Below are 27753 nucleotides of genomic sequence, written 5' to 3' on the forward strand. Positions count from 1 at the left end.
TTTCTTACATTTTTACTCAGTTTTTTTTACTTATTGTATTGAGGGAACACTTTAAATATAACAACTCCAGGGCCAAATCAAAACAGGAGGGCTCTAAAAGTCTGTCAGTCCTGAGAAGGGCTAACCAAACATACAAACAGCTTTTTTTTTTCATGCTTGCCTTTACTATTTTCGCCTCATCTTCGGATGACTGGCAAAAATAAGTTCTTAGCCCAGGGTTGAATATTTTGACTTTAAAACGAAGGTCTAGAACTCAGACCGAAAAACTAAGTTGTCTTGTTATTTTTTTTTTCCTTGCTCGTTTATAAAATACGGCTGCAACAGTGGCTTTAATTTGGACTATATTTTTACCTAACTATAATCTTGGCGTGTAGCTTGGTGAGGTAGATCAGGATTTAATGGGTATGAAACCAAGGCCAGCTTTGTGGGATGGCCTAATGGCTGAGACTCAGGATTACTGAGCCTGGCGGTGCACACTGGCAAGACCAGCATGTGGAAAGTGAATTCAGGAGGATCAGGAATTTAAGGGCATTCTTGATGAAATAGTGATTTTGAGACCAGGCTGGGTTATGTGAGACCGTGTTTTTGTTTTTTCAAGACAGGGTTTCTCTGTGTAGCCTTGACTGTCCTGGACTCACTTTGTAGACCAGGCTAGTGATCTGCCTGCCTCTGCCTCCTGAGTGCTGGGATTAAAGGTGTGCGCCACCATGTTCGGCTACCAATAAAATTTCAGAATAGTTCTTTCTGTATCAAAATAAAAAATGAAAGCAAAGATGGTAAACACTCGTCAACGTGCTTGTCCGCGTTGTTCTGTGTAGCAACTACAGTTTGGTGCTCTGTAAATGAATGCTCAGGAATCCAATTTCAAGCAAAAAAAACCTATCCCTGTATCTGTTCTGCAACTGCTAGGGTATGGGATTACTTCACAAACACTTAAGACTCATGAAATCGGAATCGACGGGATAGTTTTCACTTAGCCTGTTAATTTATTCACTGAGAAGACGATAGATTTACATGTTTTTCACTTGTTCCACCCACCCCAAGCAGCTTTATTTTGTCGGTGGCAGGGTAGGCTTTTCAAAAGGATTTATTTATTTTATATGTATATGCATGCCTGTGTGGGTTTATATGTACCACATTTGAGCAGGTGCCCACGGAAGCCAAAAGAAGGGATCAGGTCCCCTAGAGCTGGAGTTACAGGGGGCTATAAGCTGCCTGACTTAGGTCTTTGGAACTGAACCCCGGTCCTCTGTGAAAACAGCAGGTGCTCTTAACTGTTGGGCCATCTCTCCAGCTCAGTGTTAAGGTCGATTTTGACATTTTCACCTTTGCTTATAGCCCAATGCTTACAACTCATGCTGTAAAGTTGTTGAGGTGCTATATATTCGCGGATGATCTTGAACTTACAATCCTCCTGCCTCCACCTCGCCCCTCAGCGCTGGAATCACAGGCACGCACCACCGCACCTTGTTTACGTGGTGCTGAAGCAGGGAATCCGCTTCAACAAGTCGTCCTCTGACCTTTACACGTGTGGCATCCCTCTCTCCGTAGGAAAAATAAATAGATGTCAAAACAACAACAACAACCCCAAACATCCAAAATAACAGCAAACAGATGTAAATGAGCCAAATTCTAGAGAAACGCACGTGCTTCCCTATCCTAAGCTTCTTCCCACTTCAAAAATGCCACAACCATGGCGCACACCTTTAATGCCAGCACTCAGGAGGCGGCAGCCATGATCTCCGTGAGTTCAAGACCAGCCGGTTCTACATGGTGAGTTCCAGATCTGCCATGGCTACATGGTAAAACCCTGTCTTTAAACAAAACAAAACAAAAGCCCAACCACCACCCACTGTTACATTTCTCTTGAAATTCATGGTCGTTCTCTTCAGTCACGACTGATGATAGCCAAGAGTCAATAATAAAGTAAGAAACACCACCACAGCCCAAGAAACACGGGGGGAAATCGGGTCTACCCGGACGTATTAGAAAAGGACCGGGCACTACGGGTTCTTCTTCTGGGTCAGTAGCGACTTCTTCCGGGCCGCCCGGTAGGGAGGCGGAAGTGTGGCGATCCCTACGGCCGCCGTCTCTGAGCTGACGAAGAGGAGGCTCTCGAAGTGGGAGGGGGGAGGGCCCGGCCGGAATGGCGGCAGCGGCGGCCGGGACAGGGACGTGGGCGGCCCAGGAGAAGCAGTTCCCGCCGGCGCTGTTGAGCTTCTTCATCTACAACCCACGCTTCGGGCCGCGCGAGGGAGAGGTATGCTGACGGGGGCCGGGGGGCGGCGGCGGGGGGGGTCTGCGCGCGAAGGTCAGGCGGGGACCGGCGGCGGCCGGTGTCGCCGCCCGGCAGCTGTGGGGTGCGTCCTGGAGGCGGCGCCCCCCCTTCTTCCCCGCCCTGACCGAGCCCGCTTCGTTAGCAGGTGTCGTGCCCGGTGTTTGACAATGCAGGCCGGTCCTGTCGGAGAAGGTCCGTCGGGTTAATCCCTCCGCCCGGTTCGAATGTCTTTTTCCCTTTGCATCAGTTCTGGGCCATGGAAATTGAACTTCTTCTCTCTTGAAGGGGAAAAAAAAAAAAAAATAATAATAATAAAAAAATCTTCGATTGGAAAGGTGGAAGCGGACTGGTGGACTGCAGCTCCCAAAAGAGGGAGAATTAAAAAACAAAACGAAACAAAACTTGGAAGAGCCTCAGAAAGTTAATCTCCTCCCCCCCCCCCAACTCAAAATTAATAAGTTACAAGAATATTCGTTTGCTCTGAATTGAGGGTGGTGGCTTCCTCACAGGCTGTCCAGAGCTGTCCCCGCCCCCGTCCCCAAGCAAATCTCAGTCCTATGTAGAGGCTGTCAGTCCGAGTGCTCTTGAACCAACTTGGTGCAAGTTGTCGATCTGATTCTTGTACACCTGCATGCAGGGATCTTCCCTCTGAGGGTTGGTGACACGTGGAAATCTGAGATCTTCCTTCCTTCCTTCTTTCTTTTTCTTCTTTCTTTCTTTTTTCTTCTTTTGGTTTTTGGAGACAGTTTCTCTGTTATACAGAGCCCTGGCTATCCTGGACTCACTTTGTAGACCAGGCTGGCCTCGAACTCACAGAGATCCCCCTGCCTGTGCCTCCCGAGTGCTGGGAGTAAAGGTGTGCACCTCCACATCTGGTGAAATTCCAACATTTTCATTAAACTCATTTTGTACTACTGATGAAATGTAATTTGGTGAATAACACAACTGTAGACTGATGGGATACAGTATTTACAAAACCACAATTAAGTAATTCCTGTCCTCTTTTCTTTTGTGGGGGGGGGCTGGCTGGGGGGCCGGTGCTCGGGACAATGTGTCTCTGTGTAGCCCTGGCTGTCCTTGACTTGAACTCACAGAGATGCACTTGCCTCTGCCTCTGGAGTGCTGGCATTAAAGGTGTGTGTCACCCAGGCCAGCATTTCTGGGTTTTCTTTTCTTTCTTTTTTTAAAAAAGACTTATTTATTATTATGTACACAGCGTTCTGCTGGCATGTACACTTGCAGGCCAGAAGAGGGCACCAGGTCCCATCCTAGATGGTTATGAGCCACCATGTGGTTGCTGGGAATTGAACTCAGGACCTCTGGAAGAGCAGACAGTGCTCTTAACCTCTGAGCCACCTCTCCAGCCCGGATGTCAACACTTTCAGCCAGGTGTGGTGGTGCACCCCTTTCATCCCAGCACTCAGGAGGCAGAAGCAGGGGATCCCTGTGAGTTCTAGGCCAGCCTGGTCTACAGAGACAGTCCAGGACAGCCAGGGCTCTCTATAACAGAGAAACCCTGTCTCGAAAAACTAAAACAACAACAAAATACCCTTAACACTTTCATAGTTAAAATGAATAAATCCTGACACTAATGTTGTGTTTCTGTTTCTTCCTGTGCTAGGAAGAAAATAAAATTTTGTTTTACCATCCAAATGAAGTAGAAAAGAATGAAAAAATTAGAAATGTTGGATTATGTGAAGCAATTGTACAGTTTACAAGGTAATACTTTACATATTTTTTTTGTTTGTAGGGATTGGTGAATTATTTTGAACTAGAGTTGTTCCACCCATGTTTTTAAAACTTTTTTTCCCCTAGGACTTTTAGCCCATCGAAACCTGCAAAATCCTTACATACACAGAAGAACAGACAATTCTTCAATGAACCAGAAGAAAATTTCTGGATGGTCATGGTATTTACATGTGAAGAAGCAGTAGTGAAGTTCTGGGGAGCTTTATCCTTAGGAAGCACAGCAAAGTTGGTTGCAACTTAAAAATCAAAGTTGCTATTCATATTGGGGCTGTTTTAAGAAACTTTCTGAGCCAGGTGTGGCAGTGCATGCCCTTAATCCCAGTGCTTGGGAATCAGAGGTGGATCTCTGAGTTGAGGCCAGCCTGGTCTCCAAAAGAGTCCAGGACAGCCAAAGCTACACAGAGAAACCCTGTCTTGAAAATAACAAAACAAACAAACAACAGCAGCAACAAAACAAAAACAAAAAAAGAAAGATTCTGGCCAGACAGTGGTGGTATATGTCTTTAATCTTAGTACTTGGGAGTCAGAGGCAAGCCAATCTCTATGATTTTGAGGCCATCCTGGTCTACAGAGATACACTGAGAAACCTTTGTCTCAAAAAACCAGAAGAAAAAAGAAAAAGTCCTTTCTGTCTACAAATTGAGCTCAGTAGTAGAGTGCTCACCTGGGTTCTGGAAAAATACCACAAACAAATGAAAGACATTTTGTGTCTAGCGGTGTAACATGTCCAGTAACTTTTGTGTATTTGTGTCAGGAAGAGTGAGCATTTGTGTGTGTGGGGTACCCCTGTCAACCTTGGGTGCCATTCCTCAGGAGTCTCCCCGGTTTTCTGAGCACAGTCTCTCACTAAGATCTGAGGCTTACCAATTGCGCTGGTCTAGCTGGCCGGCAAGTTCCAGGAATCCATCTGTCTCCAGCTCCCTAATGTTAGGAGTGTGCCGTCACACCCCACATTTACTAACTTACTTATCTATTCTTTCGTTCATTTATTTATTTATAGGTAGGATTCTTGCTGGGTAGTCCTGGCTAGCCTGGAATTCTTTTTGTAGACCCAGCTTCTTCTAATTCATGAAGATTTGCCTGTTTCTGCTTCCTAGACTTTTTTTTTTTTTTGAGGCGGGGGGCGGGGCAGGGGTGCTTTGAGACAAGGTCTCTCTTGTAGTCTTGACTGTCCTGAACTTGTAGGTCAGGCTGGCCTTGAACTCACAGAAATCCCACTGCTTCTGCTTCTACGGAGCCACTTGCTGGCCCAGCAGTCTACCATTGAGTTTTATTTCCAGCCCCAGATTTTTATTATTTATTTATTGATTTTCAAGATAGGGTTTCTCTGTGTAGCCCTGGCTGTCCTAGAACTCACTCTGTAGACCAGGCTGGCCTAAAACTCAGAGATCCACCTGCCTCTGCCTCCCCGAGTGCTGGGATTAAAGGTGTGCACTAGCACTGCCCAGGCCAGCCCCCAATTTTTAAAATGAAGAGAAAGTTTAAAACATATGGTCATATCACTATATAATTTCAGTTTATCAAACCTCATAGGTTGTTCGGAATCCTATCATCGAAAAGCAAAGTAAAGATGGCAAGCCAGTGGTGGAGTACCAAGAGGAGGAGCTGTTGGTAATGTGCAGTTTCATAGCTCATGCTTTTAGGAACGTGTGATCCTGGATGTGTCAAGTAACTCACATTTAAACTAAGTAGCTTTTAAGAGCATTCTTGGGGTACAAAGGAAAGTTTTCCATTTATTGTTTGCTTTAATATAATCCTTCAAAAATACCTAACTGCCCAGTCTTAGTCATCCTTCCCCTGTGTGTGAAGCCCTTCCAAAAGAGGCGTATGGGTTTGTAAATTTGAACTTAAATACCTGTTATTTCAGCACACAACTACCGTAGGACCAAGTGCATAGTAATCATGTGCCTTTGCCAAGAGTTGTCCCGTTGCTGTGCCCTTGGATCCGGTGAGATGCGTGCTGTTTTCTTGTTTGTAGGACAAGGTGTACAGTTCGGTGCTGCAGCAGTGCTACAGCATGTACAAGGTAAGCGTGGTGTTCCAGGTCTGTGCATCATTCTGCAAAAGTCATCAGGTGGATTTGGAAAGGAAGAGAACAAGGGACGGTTTAAAGGACATGCGTTACAAATGTATTTGTTTGTTTGTTTGTTTTTTGTTTTGTTTTGTTTTTCAAGACAGAGTTTCTCTGTGTAGCCTTGGCTGTTCAGGACTCCGTTTTTGTAGATCAGGCTGGCAGAGTGCTGGAATTACAGGTGTGCACCACCACACCAGCTGGCATTTTCTTTGCAATTAGGATCTGGCACTTGGGAGGCAGAGGCAAGCAGATCGCTGTGAGTTCAAGGCCAGTCTGGTCTACAAAGTGAGTCTAGGTCAGCCAAGGCTACACAGAGAAACCCTGTCTCAGAAAACAAAACAAAACAACAACAACAACAAAAAAAAGAAATTAGGATGTGTCTTCTTCCTCTGAGGATAGTTTTGTTATATTTCGCTTTCTGAGACAAGGTTTCCCTCCATAGCCCAGGCTGACCTCAAACTCAGAACCATCTTGCCCTAGCGTTCTGAATGCTGGGATGACAGGTGTGTGCCCTCAGGCTGGAGAGATAGCTCAGAGGTTAAGAGCACTGACTGCTCCTCCAGAGGTCCTGAGTTCAATTCCCAGCAACCACATGGTGGATCACAACCATCTATAATGTGATCTGATGCCCTCTTCTGGCCTGCAGGTGTACATGCAGACAGAGCACTGTATACATAATAATAAATAAATAAATCTAAAAAGAAAGAAAGAAAGAAAGAAAGAAACAAAAGTCCAAACAGGTGTTTGGCTCTAAAAGCACTTCTTTATTGTCTTGAAGTACTGGGGACTGAGCCTAGGGCTAAGGCTTTTGTGCTAAGAACGTTTGTGGTTACGTTCCCATCCTTCAGTTTTCAGTTTTAGCTTTTTATTTACTTACAGGGCCAGAGAGATGGCTCAGTGTTGAGAGCTTGCACTGCTCTTGCAGAGGACCTGAGTTCAGGTCAGGGCTGTAGTTCTAACTGTATAGGGAGCTGAGGTTAGAGACAACTTCTGAGTTTTGAGACCAGCCTCCTGGGCAACATAGAAATACTGTAGTCTCCAAAACAAACAGATGAACAGAGAGATGGGCGGAATTATTAAGCGGCCTTCTGAAAATAGCAGTGTCTATCACTTAGTGTATTGTTTGTTAAGATATTTATAATTTTGGGCTTCCTCACAAATACTTTCTATGCTTAAAAGGGCCTGGAGGGTGTTAGTGAACCTAGTTAACCGTGAAAAAGAAGATCTGTTCCCCTGAGCCACTGAGCAGCACAGGACACTGACTTCATTTTCCACAATGTGTTCCACCACCAGCTTTTTAATGGGACGTTTCTGAAAGCCATGGAAGACGGAGGCGTCAAGCTCCTAAAGGAAAGATTAGAGAAATTCTTCCATCGGGTAAGGGTCCTGAATTTTATTTATAACTTTAATAATATGCAGGCACATCTTGAGAGAAATAACAGTGCAGATGGCAGTATGAGCCAGTGGCCGAGCACTTACCTAGTTTGGATAAGAACCTTGGCTGATCCCCAGCAGCACAGGGGAAATGTTATGGAGCAATATAGAGGCAGACACATTTGTTGTTTTATTTTAATTTACATACATACACACAACACACACACATTTAATATATTCCATTGATATATTGCCTGCATGTATGTCTGTGTGAGTGTGTCAGATCTCCTGGAGCTGGAGTTACAGACAGTTGTCATCTACCATGTGGGTGCTGGAAATTGAATCTGTGTCTTCTGGGAGAGCAGCCAGCAAGCCATCTTTCCAGCCCCAGTTTGTTTTGTATATTTTTAAATGTATGTGTATGTCTGTGCAGGTATGTGCACATGAGTGTAGTGCTCATAGAGACCAGAAGAGGATGTCTGGTTCCTTGGAGCTGGAGTTATCTCCCAGGAATGCTGGGAACCAAATTCCGCTCCTCTGCAAGAGCTGTATGAGCTCTTAACCTCCGAGCCGTCTCTCCAGCTTCCACATTTGTATTTTATTTTGTAGATATAAAACCCTAGTCCTTGAGTGTGGCAGACAACCTGAGAGCTGTTCTGGCAAACCCAGAGCAGTGAGGCGCTGCTACAGCCTGTAATCTAGCCTGCTGGATAGAGCATCCTGCCTCTGTCCGGGGCTCCTGGGAGCAGCCCCAAGACATGTCTCTCTTCCATCTTGTCTGCCTGCATCTATGTGTATTGTAGGGCTTACCTCAAAAGTCTCACTGTGTGCATGGCTTAGCTGACTAGAAACATTAAACAATTACCAGAGTTGCACTTTTATTTCACACACACAAAACCCCCTCCCTCTCTGTCTGTCTCTCTTTAAGACAAGATCTTACTGGTTAGCTTTTACTGACCTCACATTCACAGCAGTCCTCCTGTCCCAGCCTCCCAAAGTGCTGGGATGACAGATGTGAGCTGCCACACCCAGCTTGTGTTGGCTCTGTTATCCTAACAGTCCTCACAGTTATTAACTCAAGGGACAGGGTTGTGACTCTTATGGTGGTTTGAGTGAGATTGGCCCCCCGTAGGCTCAAAGATTAGAGTACTTGGTCCCCAGGGAGTGGCACTATTTGAAAGGGTTAGGAGGCGTGGTCTTGCTGGAGGAAGTGTGTCACTGGGGGTGAGCTTTGGAGTTTTAAAAGTGCACGTCTTTAATCCCAGCACTCAGGTGGCAGAGGCAGGCTGATTTTTCTTGAGTTTGAGGCCAGCCTGGTCGATAGCATGAGTTCAAGGACAGCCAAGGCTACACAGAGAAAAACCCTGTCTCAAAAAACAAACAAAAAAACAAAAAAAAAAACAAAGCCCAAGCCAGTCGCAGTGGTTCTGGATTCAGATACAGAGCTGTCAGCTGCTCTGCAGCACCATGTCTGTCTGCATGCTGCCATTCTTTTTACTATGATAGTGGATTAAACCTCTGAAACAAGCCCCAACTAAGTGTTTTTCCTTTTTAGAGTTGCCATGGTCATGGTGTCTCTTCACAGCAGTAGACTAGTGGCTAACACAGCTGTGACATGGATTTAGTCATATGAGTGTGATACGTCCCAAGTGCTGATACTCTAAGTAGTTAGCAGTCTCTTTCCCTGTACATTGGGTTTTGCTTCACTTGCCCCAACATCTATCAAAATCACTTTATGTTCAAGTAATAATTCTCAGTTTATTTTTTCCCTAAAACACCTCTTGTCTTACTTACTGTTCTGTTGCTGTGAAGAGACACCGTGGCCGAGGCAATTTTCAAAAGAAAGCATCTGATTGGGGCCTTGCTTACAGTCTCACAGGGTGACTCCGTGACCATCATGGCAGGGAGCATGGCAGCGGGCTGACAGGCATGGTACTGGAGCAGTAGCCGAGAGCTCACAGCTGACCCACCAGCATCAGGCAGACAGACAGAGTGACTGGGTCACTCAAGGCTCAACCCCAGTGACAGGTGTCCTCCAACAAGGCTGCACCTCCCAGTCTTTTTCAGAATTGTCCCACGAACTAGGGACCTAGCCTTGGACTCTGTGAGCCTGTGGCTGCCTTTCCTGTTCAGACCTCCACATCCCTCATCCCTGCCTTTGTATTGCTTCTTTAGCTTACTATTATTATTTGTGGGCATGCAGCCTGGGCTTGGGTTTGGGTGTCTTTTTCAGTGTCTTCTGCATGATTTCAGCAATGGTGACCAGCTTGCTCCAGGCTCCCTGTCTTTGCCTCCCGCAGCTGGGACGCAGGCAGCCGCTGACCCTCCCCGCTTTTCACGTGGTGCTAGGGTTCTGAAGTGCAGTCTTCAGGCTTGTGTGGCAGGCACTTCAGCCTCTGAGCTATCTTGAGTGAGATAAGGCACTCGGGTGCCATCCTTCCCTAACCCTGTTCTCGTCCTCATTACTGTCCTGGTATGAGTCTTCTGTTGTCCCTACTGATGCCCTCCAGAGTGGCATTGTGTCCATGGCTCTATCATGTGGATGCAACAGAACAATTAAACAGTTATATTTCAAAATTGATATTGATTCCAAATCAGTTACCCTTGACTTACTACTTGTAGGCCTTGTAATTGTGCTGTGTGTCAGTGTGTGACTGTGCCACATGTAGTGGCCTGATGTGAGGTGATCCCACTGAAGAGCACTGTATCGAGTGTGCTGTTGTTAAGCGTGTCTGTTTTCCCCACAGTATTTACAGACGCTACATTTGCAGTCATGTGACCTCCTTGATATTTTTGGTGGAATCAGCTTCTTCCCGTTGGATAAAATGACCTACTTGAAGATCCAGTCCTTTATTAACAGAATGGAGGAAAGCCTAAGTGTAGTCAAATATACCGCGTTCCTCTACAACGACCAACTCATCTGGTAGGTAACACTGTGGCCTGGCCTGTAAGAGATGGGGGTCAGAGCAGGGATGCGCACAGCAGCAATCGGTGAGCTGTCTGGACCCAGGAAATAACAGCAGGCGAGGGTTTTTGTCTTTGTTTTTTCCAGACAGGGTTTCTCTGTGTAGCCTTGGCTGTCTTGGACTCACGCTGTAGACCAAGCTGGCCTCGAACTCACAGTGATCCGCCTGCCTATGCCTGCTCCCCTCCTGAGTGCTGGGATCAAAGGCATACGTCACCATCACCTGGCTGGAAAATTCTTTCTAGGCAATGTCAAATTACCAAGCAGAGTTCAGGTCCCCAGAACCCACTTTTCATGTATGTGTGTGTGGATGAGTGTTTGTGCTATGTATGTATGTGTGTGAGGTTTTGTATGTATGTAGGTGCACATGTGTGTAGGCATAGGAGTGTGTGTGCGTGGTTAATTCCAGGAATCATCCTCAGTTGCTCTTCCACTTTCTCACCTAAGCTACTTCTGCAAAAGAAAAGTGTGGTAGCCATCCATGTGTTAGCCTTAGAAACCCTCCAGGCTGCTGCGGCTCGGCTCTTCAACATTTATCTTTATCTTATTAATGTGTGTAGGTATTGCGTCCTATCAAGGCAGGCTGGCTGCCAGCGAGCCCAGCATGCTCCTGCCTGCCACTCCCAGCACTTGGCCTGCAGGCACGCACTGCCACACTTAGCTTTCAACATGGGTGCTGTGGGTCTTAAGTCGAGGTCCTCGTGCTAGTGTGCAAGCACTGTACCCCCGAGCCGTGTCCCAGCCCCTGTCACCCCTTAGCTGTGGTCAGCACTCCCGAGAACACGCAGAGGGGCAGTGTGGGAGACAACCAGGTCCACTGTCTCATGAAGGCACTGAGGAAGGGCAGCAGCTGTTTGCAAGAAAGGCCAGAATTCATTCTAACACGACAGGGAATGGAAGAGGTGTTCATGCAAAGCTCTCCCAGGACTTCCTGGTTTCCTTGTTATCTCTTGTCCCAAAACAACAGCAAAAACCTCTTTAAAGGTGAATGTCTGGGCTGGAGAGATGGCTCAGAGGTTAAGAGCACTGGCTGCTCTTCCAGAGGTCCTGAGTTCAATTCCCAGCAGCCATATGGTGGCTCACAACCATCTATAATGAGATCTGATGCCCTCTTCTGGTGTGCAGGCAGGATACTATATACAGAATAAATAAATCTTAAAAAAAAAAAAGAAAAGAGGTGGATGTCTGCCAGTTCCCAGCATTTTTCCTTATTCCTGCCTTGTTTGGAGATGCGGCTGTTTGCCTGAAGCGTCTTTCTTTTTTCTACAATGAGACCTAGTGGATAAATACCCACATATACTTTTGATACGTATGGCCAAATTATGTATCTGTAGCATAGCGATATCTTCCAGAATGTGGTCTTCACTGTGTAGGCCAGGATGCCAGGATGTGCTACCAGAGTACAGTGTGTGGCCCCTGCGTTCCCTAGGGAACCCTCCTGGATTTCATCCTGATAGTCACGCGCACGCACACACGTCTCTCCACCCACCATTGAGTCCGGGGATCAAACCCAGGTCACCAGGCTCGCATAGCAGATGCCTTTACCTGCCGAGCCTTCTCCTGTGGGGCTTTTGTTTCAAGTCTTACTTAAAGCACAGGGCTGTGGAGCAGCAGCTGCTAGCAGGTCAGCATGCAGTGCTAGGGCCAACACTTGTTTTAGTGTGTTTCCTTCCCGGGCTTCCCCTTTGGGGGATAGGCTGCTCCTGTTTGTCTTTTTTTTTGTTTGAGACAAGGTCTCAGGTAGTATGGCCTGACCTTGAACTCTATGTAGCAAAGGATGACCTTAACCCTTCTTTTTTTTAGTTTCTATTTATATATGGGTGTGCTATGTGCATATATGGTACAGGCTAGAAGAGGGCACCAGATCTCATCATAGATGGTTGTGAGCTACCATGTGGTTGCTGGGAATTGAACTCAGGACCTCTGGAAGAGCAGCCAGTGCTCTTAACCACTGAGCCACCTCTCCAACCCGGCCTTGAACTTTTGATCCTTCTGCCTTAACTTTCCTAGTGGTAGTGCGCCAGCACGGCCATCTTGTTTGCTGTGCATCAGGGCTGGGGATGGGCCCAGGGCTTCATGCTGGGCAAGCCCTCTCCCGTCTTCACAGAGCAGAGAAGTCAGAAGACCACTTCAGACTTTAACCCAGTGCTTTCCTGATGTTTCAGGAGTGGACTAGAACAAGAGGACATGAGAATTTTGTACAAATACCTCACCACTTCACTGTTCCCCAGGCACATCGAACCTGAGGTATGGCTGCGTTCTACAGGCGCATAGTGGACAGGGGAGGTGGAGGTGGGTGTGGTGAGCTAGGTACAGGACTCTCCTGAGCTGCTTTATGTTGGTATTGCTTGGTCACACACGAAAACGTGTGTCACCGTTTCTGTGGTTGTTGTGTTCAAGTGCCATAGGAGGAGCGATTCATTGGGTAGAGAGAAAGCTGCGTCTTAGAGAGGGCCAGAGACCTCTGAAAATGCCAGGGATGTGTGAGGGCCCTGGCTACGCCTGCAGCATCTTCATCTAGAAATATGAGCCATTGTGAGAAGATGACTTACTGGCTGGCTTGTTTTGCCTCGGTGGTCCTTAACTCCCCAGCTTTCTATAGAGAACATTAAACACCAGCCTTCTCCTCAAAGGACCCTTTTACAGCTTCATTAAGTTGAAAGCGAACATGTTCACAGCCCATAAAATCATTATTTTTGCTTGCTCTGTTCATTGGCAAGTTCCTTTTTCACCCCAATCCCACCTTCTTTCTCCAGTGTTTAAGGCCTTGATCTGAAACAATGGAACAATCTCTCTGAAAAACTCAAGGAGTCCTTGTCTGCATACCCTAGGCCCTGGGCTCCACCCTCAGCACCCCAAGAAACAAACATTGAAAGAGAGGTTTAAGAAAGGTCTTCTCCAGAACTTAGCTCTTTTCCAGTCAGGTCCAATACAGAGGCCAGCGGCCAGCAGTTGCTGAGTACGTACTGTGCCCCAGCCGCTGTTCCCAGTGTCCAGCGTACCTGCATGCCCTCATAGTAGCAGTCACAAGAGTTGGCTACACTGTCCAGCAAGAGGAGGTTGCCCAGGCTTCAGGGACATCTGTACTCGGTGAAGATGTGTTCGCGTCATTGCTGACAGGATACCCAAGGAAGACATTGAGAGGGGGAAGCCTGGTTTGTCACAGTCTCAGAGGTTTCGGGCCAAGGCTGGCTGCCAGAGGAGCAGGGAGAGAGCAGTCAGGGATGGATGACCTGTCCTTCAAGGCTATGCCCAGTGACCTACTCCTCCAAGAACTCATCTCAGAGTTCAGCTTGGAAGTCAGTGGCCACCGATGAGCGTGGCATCCACAAGGTCGCACCACTCCCTGGGCATGGGGCCCTTAACACACGTCATCATGCGCATTCTAGAGTCAGACCACACGGTTACCCAGCAAGGATGTGGCAGAGCCAGGACCGCTCTAGCCGATGTCAAAGCCTTATAAGCATGCCCTCAGGGAGCTGCTTCTGGCACTTGTCCACCTTTGACAGCATGGTCCACAACAGGAGACTCGGTCAGTACTTGATTACATGACTGAAGAACAGCGTGTGTAAAGTGGAAAGCCAAGACACAGCATGACAGTGTGAATTCGTACATGTGAGATCTCCTGATAGATTAGTAGTGGGCCATGTTTGTTTGTTTGTTTTTTTGAGACAGTTTCTCTGTGTATCCCTGGACTAACTTTATAGACCAGGCTGGCCTCAAACTCACAGCAATCCACCTGCCTCTGCCTTCCGAGTGCTGGGATTAAAGGTGTTCGCCACCACCGCCTGGCATTTTTGTAGTATTTTTATTATATTTTTTTTCAAAAGTTCATTCATGTTGTGTATATTCTTTTTCAGCTTTCCCTGGGGCCCCCAAACCGTTTTTTTCTGGACTCGTGTCACACACCTTTTTTCTTTATTGTATTATTATGGATACCGCTCTTCCATCTTGCAGCTCTTACGTTATTTACCCTGTCTTCCTTGATGTCCCCTAAGCCTGAGATGGGGTGGGGAAGGTGGGCATGGATGACCTATTTGACACTGAGCTCAGTCACTGTTCCCAGTACCAAGTTTTCAAGTCCCCAAATTAACCCCTGCTCACTGCAAAAAAGCTTCTCTGGCCAAGGCAGAGAGCAGATGTTCTGTGGGTATACACATACCATTTAAGAATGTATTTTCCATTTATTTGTATGTTTGTTCATTCATTCATAATTCATTTTATTTAATTTCTGGATGGAGAGCAATACTGGAATTAGTGTAGCAAAGTAAATTCAGACCAACTAGCTGGTAGTTGAACGCTGTTTGTCAAACTATGAAAGTAAAAAGAAAAAGTGTAATTGTTCCCAACATTCATTGTGTTTGCAGTTGGCAGGAAGAGACTCCCCAATAAGGGCAGAAATGCCGGGAAATCTTCAGCACTACGGAAGGTAGGACTTTTGTTGTTTGGTTTCCAGTACTGGGTTTCATTCTGTCTTCTGGTAAAGATAACATATAGAGCATTGAATTGCCCTGCCCGCAGTAATCCAGAAAGGAAGTCTATTGTTTTCCAGGGACGTTAAACTGTTTCTTTATTGTGCTCTGATAGGGTGTTTACCAAATGGCACCAAGCGTCAACAAAACATTGACTAGGAATGTGTTCTGTGTGCGTTGTGCTTACAGTCTACCTAACTGAATTGAGTCATCTCTCTTTACTTTTAAGATTTCTAACTGGACCTTTGAACCTTAATGATCCAGAAGCAAAGTGCAGATTCCCTAAAATTTTTGTAAACACGGATGACACTTATGAAGAGCTCCATTTAATTGTTTATAAGGTAACAATTGTTTTCCCTCCAGTGTTACAGATGAATACTGAGCATACATCCCTTGCATGTGTAGACTGGTGCCAGTGCAAACCTCTTAAGTGTTTCATGGGAAAAGTGTTGCAGGCTCTAGTTTCTGTCAGACTCAAAACGGGTACTCTTCTGCCGTGGGAAGCTCATTTTCAACCCTTTTAGGTAGCTGAGTGGTGGCGGCACATGCCTGTAATCCCAGCACTTGGGAGGCAGAGGCAGGTGGATCACTGTGAGTTTGAGGCCAGCTGGGTCTACAAATCAAATCCAGGACAGCCAAGGCTGCACAGAGAAATCCTGTGTTGAAAAACATAACCCTTTTAGGTAATTTTGCTATTTGTGAAAGAATTGCTGGGTAAGGCAGGATATTCAAGTATCCAAAGTCCCAGATGCCACAGACCCAAGGATGGGAGAGGGCCACCATGGAGTGCAGATGCCATTGCCGTGAACTCTGCGTTGGCTAAAGTTTTAGACTAAGTGCAAGGACTATTCTGTTTTCATGACACGTTCTTGTGAGAATAGGTATGTGTGTTAGGTTGAGTTTTCTTTTCATCTTGAAATGAGGCGTCACTGTCTGTCCAGTCTGATCTTCAGTTCCTGGGCTCGAGCAGTCTTTACTTCTGTCTCCTAGTAGCTGGGCTGCAGGAGCATGCCACCATGCCTGGTTAGTGTTCCTCCCTCCCTCCCTCCTCCTCCCCTCCACTTTTCCTTGTCTCTAGGCAATTGTGGTACAAGAAATAAAAGTGACCACAAATTATCTTCTGTCATATGTAAAACTACAGGTATGATTTAATTCAAAGGCTTAGACGTTATGGTCCAGGAAAGCAGGAAGGGAAGGATGCCACAGTGTGAGGGGGTCCTCTCACTGTCTGGACCGTGGAGAGATGAAAAGCAATGCCTGAGAGTAGAGGAGCTGCAGCCTAGGCAGAGTCTGGCAGTCTTCAGAGCACACAGAGACCCACCCTCAGCAGTGGCCAGCTGAGCCAGGAGATGTCTCCCTCTCCCCGCCCTTGCACACAGACAGGCCTGCAGCTGACATGTGTAGCAGGGGGTGGGCTGAGAGTCTGTTTAAAAGAAAGCCATGAAGCCAGAGGGACCAAGAGTGGGTGCTGTGAGCATCTGTGCCTGAGAAGCAGGCCGACTCCTCCTGGAGTTCATGGCTGCCTCTCTCCTTCTGTGTGACACATAAAGCCGCCTGCTCTCGGCAGCACGAGGCTCTCTTCTGCTGCCTAAGCATGACAAGAACAACCAAAAGCAAAACAATGAAACCCTACAAGTTCTAAAAGGGGGAAATTGATTCTGGGGTAGATGAGGATTTTAATAAATTAGTACACTAGGGCCGGAGAGGTGGCCAGGCGGTTATGAGCACTGGAGGCTCTGGCAGAGGACCTGAGTTTGGCTTTCAGTACTCAGCGTGGTAGCTCACACCTGCCTTTAACCCCAGCTCCAGGGGATCTGACATCCTCTTCTGACGTCTGTAGGTACTGGATGCATCCATGGTGCATAGACATACATCCAGGCACAATAAAGTAATTAGCACGCATGGATTAGGGAAGTTGTGTGCCCTAGGGGGAAGCAGGTTGACATGAAAGGGGCTAAGAGGCCCAGTGGAAAGGCTCATGCCTACAACCAGAGCACTTAGGAGGCTGAGTGAGACGGCCATGAGTTTGAGGTCAGCATAGCATTTAGAGTGGGCATGCCCCAACCCCACCAGAAACAAAAACCAAAAACAACCCATCACACTATAGTAACCTCACTGTAATTGAAGATATTACTTACATTTTTTAAAGTTGTGGTTGGATGTGATGGTGTATACCTTTGATTCCAGCACTGGGGAGGTAGAGCAGGTGAATCTAGGCCATCCTGGTCTTTATAATGAGTTCCAAGCCAGCCAGAGCTACACACTAAGACTTTGTCTCAAGGGGAAAAAAAACTATTGTGATAAAATATACACAATAAAGTTAACACCATCTCTCTCAAGAACTCTCTGTCCTTTATACAATAACTTCCATTCCTTCACCCTGAAAATAGTTTAAAAATGATTTTTATTTACGTGTGCACACGCGCACACACATCTCTGTGTGTGTGTATGTATGTGTGTGTGTGTGCGCGCGACACAAGGCGTCTGTAAAGGCCATAGCAGGGCATCAGAATCCATGGAGCTAAGAGTTAGAGACAGCTGTGGGCCACCAGAGGGTTCTGGAAATTGAATTCCTATATCCTCTGCAAGAGCAGCAAGTGCTCTTAATTGCTGAGCCAACTCTCCAGTCCCACTGAAAATACAGTTTTTGACAGGTGAGATTCAGTACAAGGGTCAGGTAAGTTGGCCCGTCCTGGGTAACGTGATAAGAGGTGCAGTTATAGAAGGAGAGGCCTCAGGGTGGAGCTCAGGGTTGAGTGCTGGCCTAGCACTCACAGAAGCCTGGTGTCTTAGTTAGGGCTCCTATTGCTGTCCTAAAACACCGTGACCAAAAGCAAACAGGAAGGAAAGGGTTTATTTTAGTTTACAGGCCTACATCACACCGCCTGTCCTCCAGGGAAGTCAGGGTAGAGCTGACGCTGAGGCTGTGGAGGGTGCTGCTTATTGGCTTGCTCCTCGCTCAGCCTGCTTTCTCCTAGAACCCAGGAGCACCAGCACAGGGTGGCACTACCCACAGTGCCCTGCACCCTCCCCCATCAATTACCAACTAAGAAAATGCTCTACAGACTTGTCCACAGGTCAGTCTTATGGAAGCATTTTCTGAGTTCTGGTGCCCTCTTCTCAGATAACTCCTCTAGCTTGCGTGAAATTGGCAAAGCTAGCCAGCACAACCTAGGTTCCAAAACACAACCCACACTGTGGCACATCACCTAAAATTATGGAAGATTGAAAAACAGAGGATTAGTTCCATAATTCATCATTAATTCAGTGAGAGGAGAATGGTAAAGGAATATGAGGAAATGCTTTCTTTATTCAGGAGACACAGGTTTCCAGGTTGCAAATCCTTAATGTGTGTCCAAATGAGTAAGAAGACAGACCCTCCCCTGCACCCAACATGGAACAATCTCAGAAATAAGAGGAGAATGACCTCAGAGGTTGTCACCTGTAAAAGACCCCCTTCCAGCTGCAGGTGCTCCGCGACAGTGCGGAGAAAGACTTCCAGCGTTCTGAGAGAAGAACTGGCCTGTAGCTCAGTGGTAGAGCACTTGGGGGCATGTGTGAAGCCCTGCTTTCAGTGCCCAGTGTCTCCCCAAAATAGCCAGAAGTTCTGAGGGAAAATGATTTTTGGTGTAGGCTTTGATGTTGTTGATGACGATGTCGACGGTAATGTTTTGTTTTCTGGTGCCAGATAGCGTGTTAAACAGACCCTGGCACTGAGTGCCATCCCAGCCCCACTGTAGAGTCCATTGTTAAACCAAACTGTCAATCCCAGATGAGGCAGAGAAACAGACAAGCTGCCCTCCTGTGTCCTCTCAGTATACTATAGCTGTGTCCAGCGGCAGGAGGACAGTAAACCAAGAGAACACCTGGGCTCCACGCCAGTGCGTCTGCCGCAGAGCAGCAAGGAGGCATGCGCTAAAGCAGCAGCTGGAGTAGGGAACGTCTTGTCTGTCAAGCTAAAGTCCTTTGAGTGCCCAGGGACAGGGCTCTGAGCTCTCGCCACAATATTCTTACTGGGTTCCCCTTCTAGACTCAGGCTAGATGCAGTTTCAGGTGTGGTGTTGGCATTGTGTTATGTGGAGTCCTTATCTCTTTTAATAGCTTTTTTGATGTGCCATTCGTCCATTTACAGTGGTCAAGGGTCAGTCCAGTGGCCTCTAGTTACAAAGTTCAGGAGCCCTCGGGACTATGCTCATTTTGAACACCAACCTCTTTCTTAAGGTGTCTCCAAGATTATCTTTTTTTGTTTGTTTTTCAAGACAGGGTTTCTCTGTGTAGCCTTGGCTGTCCTGGACTTGCTTTGTAGACCAGGCTGGCCTCGAGCTCACAGAGATGCACCTGCCTCTCCCTCCTGAGTGCTGGGCTTACAGGCATGTGCCTCGCTTCCAAAATTATCTTTAAGGTCAGTAGTTCATGGGGAAAAACAAAACGCAGAAACGCCTTTGTGCCCGTAGCACAGCTTGTTGCAGGGACGGAGCAGAACTGGAGTCATGTGGTGCTGGAGTGCTGAGAGCGCCTTGGGAGGCCACAGCCGCCAGAGCCCTTCCCCACTTACGTGCTAGGGACAAGGTCAGTGTGTGCTCGTGACTACTGAGCCATCCCTTCCGAGCTGCTTGCTTGCTTTTCTGAGACATGGTCTTGTGTAGCTCATGCTGCCTTTGACTTCCTGATCCGGAGCCGCTAGCTCTGGTAGAGTACTACACGTGTGTCCCGCCATGCTTGGCAATTTTAGTTTTATTCCTGGTCTTGGTTGCTGTTACTTGCTAATGTCATAACCACAGTTATTTACTAGAGTAAAAGGAGGCAAGATTGTAGTGACATGAGGTCTCTTTTAAGTTCTTTTAATGGAAATTGTTAAGTGTACACCGAGAGACTAGAACAGTGAAATCTCAGGCATGCAACAGAGCTGACGTAATAAGATGTCAATCCTTTTTTTTTTTTCTCCATATTTTCCTCCATACACAGGGGTTCTCTATGTAGCCCCGGCTGTCCTGGAACCCCATTCTGTAGCCTGATTGGTTTTGTTTGTTTGTTTGGTTGGTTTTTGGTTTTTCAAGACAGGGTTTCTCTGTGTAACAGCCCTGGCTGTCCTGGAACTCTCTTTGTAGACCAGGCTGGCCTCAAACTCACAGCAATCCACCTGCCTCTGCCTCCCGAGTGCTGGGATTAAAGGTGTGCGCCACCACGCACAGTTTAAGATGCCAATTTGTCTGTCCCTTCTCCTGTTTTGTTTTGAGCATTTTAAACTCTGCCACTTCATTTGTAAATACTGTGCCCCTGACTGATGCGCCGTGCACTGTAGCGTCAGCACGTTGGCACTGTTGCAGCAAACAAGCAGCCCCCTCGTCAGCCACTGCGCTGTGTGCCTCTACACCGCTCTGCTTGACAGGACAGTGGCTCCTTAACAGGCGTTTGTTGCAGTGAAGACAGGCTCACCACATTTGCTCACAGCGCTTCATCCCCCTCCCTGAACCCGTTGTAATCTCTGGTTTGTCTCCCCACAGGCCATGAGCGCCGCTGTGTGCTTTATGATTGATGGTAGGTGCTCTGCATCCACTTGCAACCCAACTGGGCCAGTTCTCTGCAGCTTGCTGGGTCCTGTCCTTAAATGATCAATATGTTGTCACAAGCCGTGAAGAGGCTGTTTCAGTCACTGCTCAGCAGTCAGAGCAGTACCTTTCTGTGCTTGCTGACCGGTGGGGGACAGTGGTACCTGCCCTCTAAGGACTCAGGACTAAATGCTTGTGGTGACTCAAACAGCCCGTGACTCCGAGTGCTGTGTTGTGTGTGCTAAGTACATACGTGAGCTTCTCAGGTGTTCCTGGGGCAGGCACCCAGTGTGCCGCTACTTAAGGAGTATAAGGCTTCCCTTATAGTGACAGGCTTACCTTTTCATCTTTGCTGTAACCAACTCTAACATCTCTCTTCTGTTCAGTTTGGGAGGAAAGGGGCTTCTGATTGTTTTGCTTCCTAACTGTCTTGATCTCATTTAGTTGATGGTGAAGTTTTCACTTGAGCTCTGTCAAGTATTTATTGCACACTAAAGTGAGGAGCTATTGGGCACAAAGCACTGGAGCGCTGGCTGAGTGCTGTTTCTTAAACTCCTTGCAGCATCCACGCAGCTGACGCTGGATTTTTGCCGAAGACTGGACAGCATCGTTGGGCCCCAGCTCACCGTGCTGGCGTCGGACATCTGCGAGCAGTTTAACATCAACAAGAGGATCTCTGGGTTTGTGCTCTGCTTCATGTTCCCTCTCAGACACTCAGTGCTTATGGTCAGGTGTCAGCGCTTCTCCTGAGGAGTGTGCACAGTTACCCTGCAGCCGCCCGCAGGACCTAGAAAGTGTGGGCTGCTGCCCAGTCCCACCTGGGATGCCCCAGGGAGGGGCTGATGCAGCGTAGCATAGCTCCCATGGAGGACCGTGGGAAGGTTGCACAGTACGCTGCAGCCACGGTGCTAGGCACTTCATGGAGCACACGTTCACCCCAGCACTGGAGAGCAATGAAACTTACTCTCCTAACCGGGGTCAGCAGAGTCTTTGTGTAACGGAACAGGCAGTAAATAAATCGGACTTCATGGGCAATATACCTTTATTTAGAATGGAGCAGGGAAGAAACAAACACACACACACACACACACACACACACACACACACTATTGAGGTGGGTGGGGACTTTTTAAAAGAGTCTCTCTGTGTAGCCTTGGCTGTAAACCAGCCTGGCCTCGAATTCATGAGATCCGCCTGTCTCTGCCTCCCAAGTGCTTGCTTTATGCTGGCTACGGAAAAAATTTTTGGCTAAGAAGTAGACTTCAAGGCTAGCCTGGTCTTCAGAGTGAGTTCCATGACAGGCGTGGCTACATAGATAAACCTTGTCTCAAAAAAAATAAAACAAAAAAGAAGTAGACTTCAGCTCTCTGGAAAATCCTATCGTATTAGATATCAATATTATTGGATGAATAATTGTTACAGATAACAACTGAGTTTCTTGATTGAATGCCCAGCCATTGAAAGTACAAGCCTTTTTGTTTTGTTTTGTTTTTTGTTTTTTGAGACAGGGTCTTTCTGTGTAGCCTTGGCTGTCCTGGATTCACTTTGTAGACCAGGCTGGCCTTGAACTCACAATGATCCACCTGCCTCTGCCTCCTGAGTGCTGGGGATTAACGGCGTGCGCCACCACGCCCAGGTAAAAGTACAAGACTTCTATATAGTTGTTTAATTACATTTATGTATTGTGTGTGTCTAGGTCAGAGGGCAGTTTGCAGGGGTTGGCGCTCTCCTTCCATATGGATCCTGGGTTCCGACTCAGGTCTTCAGGCTTGGTGGCAAGCGCCTTTCCTTCTGCGTCTACACGCCGGCCTTGCTGTACAGTTGGAGTTTGCGTATTTTGTGTTCATGAGATTCTCTTGGGTTTTTTATTGTGAGAGGTCGTTTTGTTTGTTTGTTTGTTTTTGAGACAAGGTCCTATGTAATGAAGGCTGCCCTTGTCCACTTTGAAAGTTTTCACACTGTGGCTCTGCAGTTTGGCTAATTATTCTTTCAAATTGTTACTGTCTCAATGTCATGTTTTGTACAGGTCTGAAAAAGAACCCCAGTTTAAGTTTATCTATTTCAACCACATGAATTTAGCAGAGAAAAGTACAATTCACATGAGGAAAACACCCAGCGTGTCCCTTACATCTGTCCATCCAGACCTCATGAAGATTCTAGGTGACATCAACAGTGACTTTACCAGGTAATTCTAACAACTTCTCAAAGTAGGTGTTGTCTTTCTGAGAGCAGATTTAAAGGGATTGTACTTATCTTTTTATTGTATTTGTTTACATAGGGTTCACTCTATAGCCTAGGTGGTACTTAAACTCACGATTCCCCTGCCTCAGCCTTCCCAGGGTTATAGACATACGCTAGTATGCCCAGCCAAATCGTTTCCTCTCAGAGGCTTCCGGCTTGTCCCACTCGAGGGCGCGGTTTCCACGTCACACAAGTTGCCTTTCATTCCCACCTGACTCCTTGACTATGACAACAACTTAGTGCCATTTCTTATTTTGAATTCTTTTTCTCCTCACAGTATAGCCATGCACACAAAACTATCCCATTCTGGAACTTTCTTACAGAGCAGATGAAGATGAAGAGATCATCGTGAAAGCCATGAGTGATTACTGGGTTGTTGGGAAGAAGTCGGACCAGCGGGAGCTGTATGTGATTCTCAACCAAAAGAATGCAAACCTGATCGAAGTCAACGGCAAGTGGGACGCGGTATTTCAGTAGAGTCTTAACGCCACTGATGTTTCCAAATGCTCTTTTCTCTGTATTCAGAAACAGTATAGAGCCTGCACATGGTGGTGCACACCTGTAATTCCGGCTGAGGCAGGAGGACCAGGAGTGCAGGATTATCCTCCGTGACATACTGAGTTTGAAGTCAGCCTGGGCTACGTGAGACCCTGTCTCAGAAAAAGTAAATGGGGCCTGTGAAATGGCTTAGGGCCACAAGGACGTGCTGCCAGACTTGATGACATAAATTTGATTCCTGAGGCACACAAGTTGTCCTCTGACCTTCACACATGTACCATGGCACATGCATGCATGCCCCATCCCAACACATGTACACACACAAGTAAATATGAATGTTTTTTTAAAAAGTAAATAAATTGGGGAGCTGGAGCTCAGGAGTTAAGACCCAGGTTGGTTCCAGCACCCACACAATGGCTTACACTCATCCGGAACTCCACTTCCATGGGATCTGATACGCTCTTCTGTCCTCTAAGGCACCAGGCACACATGTGGTGCATGTACATGCATGCTGGCAAAACACATTCACATAAAATAAAAATCAATATTAAAAAGTAAATAAATAAGGGCTAAGAGGCCGCTCCAGAGATAAGAGCTTCTGCCACTCTTGTAGAGCACGCAGGTCGTGTCTGGACTCCACATGGGGCAGCTCACAACCACCCTTGCAGGCAACACCAAGCAAACCCCTGGCCTGTGATCCCAGCTTTCCAAGAGCCTCATGCAGGAGGATTAGAAACTCAGAGTCTACAGAGGCAATTTATGGAGTCTCTATCTCAAAATTAAAAAGCGAGGAAAAGGAGCTGGAGAGGGTAAGAGCACCGACTGCTCTTCCAGAGACCCTGAGTTCAATTCCCAGCATCCACATGGTGGTTCACAGCCATCTATAATGAGATCTGGTGCCTCTTCTGGCCTGCAGGTGTAATGCAGGCAGAGCACTGTATACATGATAATAATAATTAATAAATAAATCTTTTTTAAAAAGGTAGGGTAGGATGGGGGCCAGGGAATGGGTTAGGGATGTAGCCCATTACTAGAGCGCCTGCCTAGCATGTTTGGGGACCTGAAGTCAGTCTGTAGTACTGCAAAAAGAAGGAAGAAAACAAACAAAAAACCAGAACATGACTGCTAAGATCTAAGCAGATGCTTCCATTTTATGTATTTGGGGCTTTTAGATTTTTTTATTTTAAGTGTATGGGTGTTTTACCTGCATATATGTGTGTGCCTGGTCCCTGAGGAAGGCAGAAGAAGGAAGTGCTGTTAAAGACAGTTGTAGAGCCGGGCGGTGGTGGCGCATGCCTTTAATCCCAGCACTCGGGAGGCAGAGGCAGGCAGATCGCTGTGAGTTCGAGGCCAGCCTGGTCTACAAAGTGAGTCCAGGACAGCCAAGGCTACACAGAGAGACCCTGTCTCGAAAAACTAAAAAAAATAAAAATAAAAATAAAAAATAAAAAAAGACAGAAACAGTTGTAGGCTGCCCTGTGGGTGCGGAGAACCAAATTGGATCCTCTGTGCTTTTATTTCTCCTGTAGTGTGGGAAAGTTTGTTTTTCTTTTTTCGAGACAGGGTCTCTCTGTGTAGCCTTGACTGTCCTGGACTCACTTTGCAGACCAGGCTGGCCTCGAACTCACAGAGATCTGCCTGCCTCTACCTCGCGAGTGAGAAACTTAATAGTGCCTAAAAGAAAATTGCTTCCTAAAGCTCTACAAAAAGAAAAATAAATCAACAAACAATCCATAGCTGTACACACTGTGTACAAGTGTCCTTTCATAGATCCTGTGATGACAACAAGGGTCTCTGTTCAGGCTGCCAGAGTCACATGGCACTTCTAGCTGTCACCCTCTGTACACAAGCAGAAGAATGCAGACAGTTTCTTTCTGCCTTCCCATCAAAGTGGGGTTGGTCTGGACAGTGTGATGCAGCAGCCACTTTGTGGTTCCTAGTGAACGTTGTCCTGGAGAAAGGGTGTCACTGTCCTCACGGTTGGGCCTCTCTGCTGCTCACTATAGAGTGGAGCTAACAGCAGAGGACATGACACAAGGAGCATCATAAAGGAGCATCCTTTTGTCTGTCTGTTTTGGGGATTTGGGGTTTTTATTTTTTGTTTGTTTGTTTGTTTGTTTTTGAGACAAGATTGGCTGGCTGGCCTGAAACTTGCTTGGTAGACCAGCCCAACCTTGAACCTACAACCCAGTCTCCTGCCTTTTTCCTAAAGGCTGTGGTTACAGGCATGAGCCACTATGCCTGGCTACATTTTATATCTTCATTTGCATTAGTATTTGTGTACACGAAGAGCATCAGTTAGTATGCGCCTGAAGTAAAAGGTGGACTTGGGAGGAACGGGGTGTGTGGCTCAGTGGCACAGCGTGGGAGGAGGGGGTGTGTGGCTCAGTGGCACAGCATGGGGAGAGGGGGTGTGTGGCTCAGTGGCACAGCGTGGGAGGAGGGGGTGTGGCTCAGTGGCACAGCATGGGGAGAGGGGGTGTGTGGCTCAGTGGCACAGCGTGGGAGGAGGGGGTGTGGCTCAGTGGCACAGCGTGGGAGGAGGGGGTGTGGCTCAGTGGCACAGCATGGGAGGAGGGGGTGTGGCTCAGTGGCACAGCATGGGGGGAGGGGGTGTGGCTCAGTGGCACAGCATGGGAGGAGGGGGTGTGTGGCTCAGTGGCACAGCGTGGGAGGAGGGGGTGTGTGGCTCAGTGGCACAGCGTGGGAGGAGGGGGTGTGTGGCTCAGTGGCACAGCATGGGAGGAGGGGGTGTGGCTCAGTGGCACAGCGTGGGAGGAGGGGGTGTGGCTCAGTGGCACAGCATGGGAGGAGGGGGTGTGTGGCTCAGTGGCACAGCATGGGAGGAGGGGGTGTGTGGCTCAGTGGCACAGCATTTCCTAGCATCCTCAAGGCCCTGGGCTCCATACTTAGTACCACAGAAATTAAAGTGTGAATTTAGTGAAATCTTTGTGAAGCACTTGATTTATATCTCAAGACTGTAGCCAGAGTTTTTGTGCATCCCACCAGCTTCTCAAGAGCCACACTTGCAACGCTCAGACCCAAACAAGTGCTATTTCTTTCTTTTTTTTTAATTTTTGTTTTTGTTTTTGTCTTTTGTTATTTTTGTTGTTGTTTTTTTAAAATACTTTATTTAATTTTGAATTTATGTGGTTTGGTGTAGGGATGTCAGATCTCAGAGTTACAGACAGTTGTGAGCTGGGTGCTGGGAATTGAACCCGAGTCCTTTGGAAGAGCAGGCAGTGCTCTTAACCATTGAGCCACCTCTCCAGCCCCTTGTTGTTTTTTCAAGACAAGGTTTCTCTGTGTAGCCTTGGCTCTCCTGGACTCACTTTGTAGACCAGGCTGGCCTTGAACTGATAGCGATCCACTTGCCTCTGCCTCCTGAGTGCTGGGATTAAAGGCGTGCGCCACCATGCCCGGCTAGCAAGTGCTATTTCTAATGTGTTGGAAAACATCAAGGTCTCAGGAGTTTCCCCAGCTGCTTCTCTATTGGTTGGTCGTTGATGTTGCTTACACAGACGTTTACCTATTTCCTGTCTTTATCCCCAGAGAACTGAAGGTCCTGCTCATACTATCCAGTCTTTAAGGCAAGGAGCTGTGTCCCCTGACACTGTTTTCTGTTCTCTCTGCAGAAGAGGTGAAAAAACTCTGCGCCACGCAGTTCAATAACATCTTCTTCTTGGATTGACTCTAATGACCAAAACATCTCTCCAAACCTCAACAAACCTTCGGTTTACCATCACAACTTACTGCTCATGATAGTGACTGGGTCAGCGACAACAGTAAAGCAATACCTGCTCTGAAAAAAATCACATTTCTACTTGACTGATGATCCCCTGAGGTTTTTAGGTGTTAAATATTTATGTGGAATTAATTGAAGGTAATCAGCTGAATATCATTCCATTCTTCTGACATTATGTAGATATTTTACTGGGAAATAAGACAATAAATTGTTAAATTTTTTTTTTTTAATTCTGGTTTCCTATTGAGTCTTCTGTTGCTGGTTGTTTGACTGCACTGGCTGGTGGGGCTCAAAACTCACAGTCAGAGTCCAGAGAGAGGCTCAGCATTTGCAGAGGACATAGGTTCAGTTCTCAGCTGCTAACAACGTCCTGTAACTCAAGCTAAGCTCTAGGCCAGTGGCTCTCAAGCTTCCTGATGCTGCGAACCTTATACCATCATCATCATCATCACCATCATCTAGTTCCTCATGTTGTGGTGACCTCCAACCGTAAAATTATTTTTGTTTTTGTTTTTGTTTTTTTGAGACAGGGTTTCTCTGTGTAGCCTTGATTGTCCTGGACATACTTTGTAGACCAGGCCGGCCTTGAAAACACAGAAATCTGCCTGCCTCTGTCTCCTGAGTGCTGGGATTAAAGGTGTGTGCTACCATGCCCGGCTGCCAGCTAAAATTATTGTTGTTGCTACTTCATAACTATAACTTTGCTGCTGTTATGGATCATAATGTAAATATCTGATATATGGCCCCTGTGAAAGGGTCAGTCTACCCACAAAGAAGTCATAACCCACAGGTTGAGAGCCCTGCTCTA

General features: G+C 47.0%; 1 protein-coding gene across 2 annotated transcripts; it reads left to right on the forward strand.

The window, feature by feature from the left end:
- Nucleotides 1–2021: 2021 nt before the first annotated feature.
- CCZ1 (CCZ1 homolog, vacuolar protein trafficking and biogenesis associated) lies at nucleotides 2022–27175 on the forward strand. 2 transcript variants are annotated; one of them, XM_084762519.1, is made up of 15 exons: nucleotides 2022–2260; nucleotides 3900–3997; nucleotides 4094–4187; nucleotides 5561–5638; nucleotides 6006–6053; nucleotides 7395–7478; nucleotides 10223–10398; nucleotides 12606–12687; nucleotides 14808–14869; nucleotides 15142–15253; nucleotides 20417–20450; nucleotides 21024–21141; nucleotides 22488–22646; nucleotides 23026–23167; nucleotides 26836–27175. In XM_084762519.1, the coding sequence occupies exons 1-15, from the start codon at nucleotides 2147–2149 to the stop codon at nucleotides 26842–26844; spliced, it is 1410 nt and encodes a 469-aa protein (XP_084618645.1). In that variant the 5' UTR covers nucleotides 2022–2146; the 3' UTR covers nucleotides 26845–27175. The 2 variants fall into 2 exon arrangements, with proteins under 2 accessions (XP_084618645.1, XP_084618644.1); XM_084762518.1 differs by having other exon boundaries at nucleotides 2024–2260; nucleotides 23026–23153.
- Nucleotides 27176–27753: the final 578 nt, after the last annotated feature.

Source organism: Acomys minous (genome assembly GCF_964271855.1).
Source record: "Acomys minous genome assembly, chromosome: 16".
NCBI lineage: Eukaryota > Metazoa > Chordata > Mammalia > Rodentia > Muridae > Acomys > Acomys minous.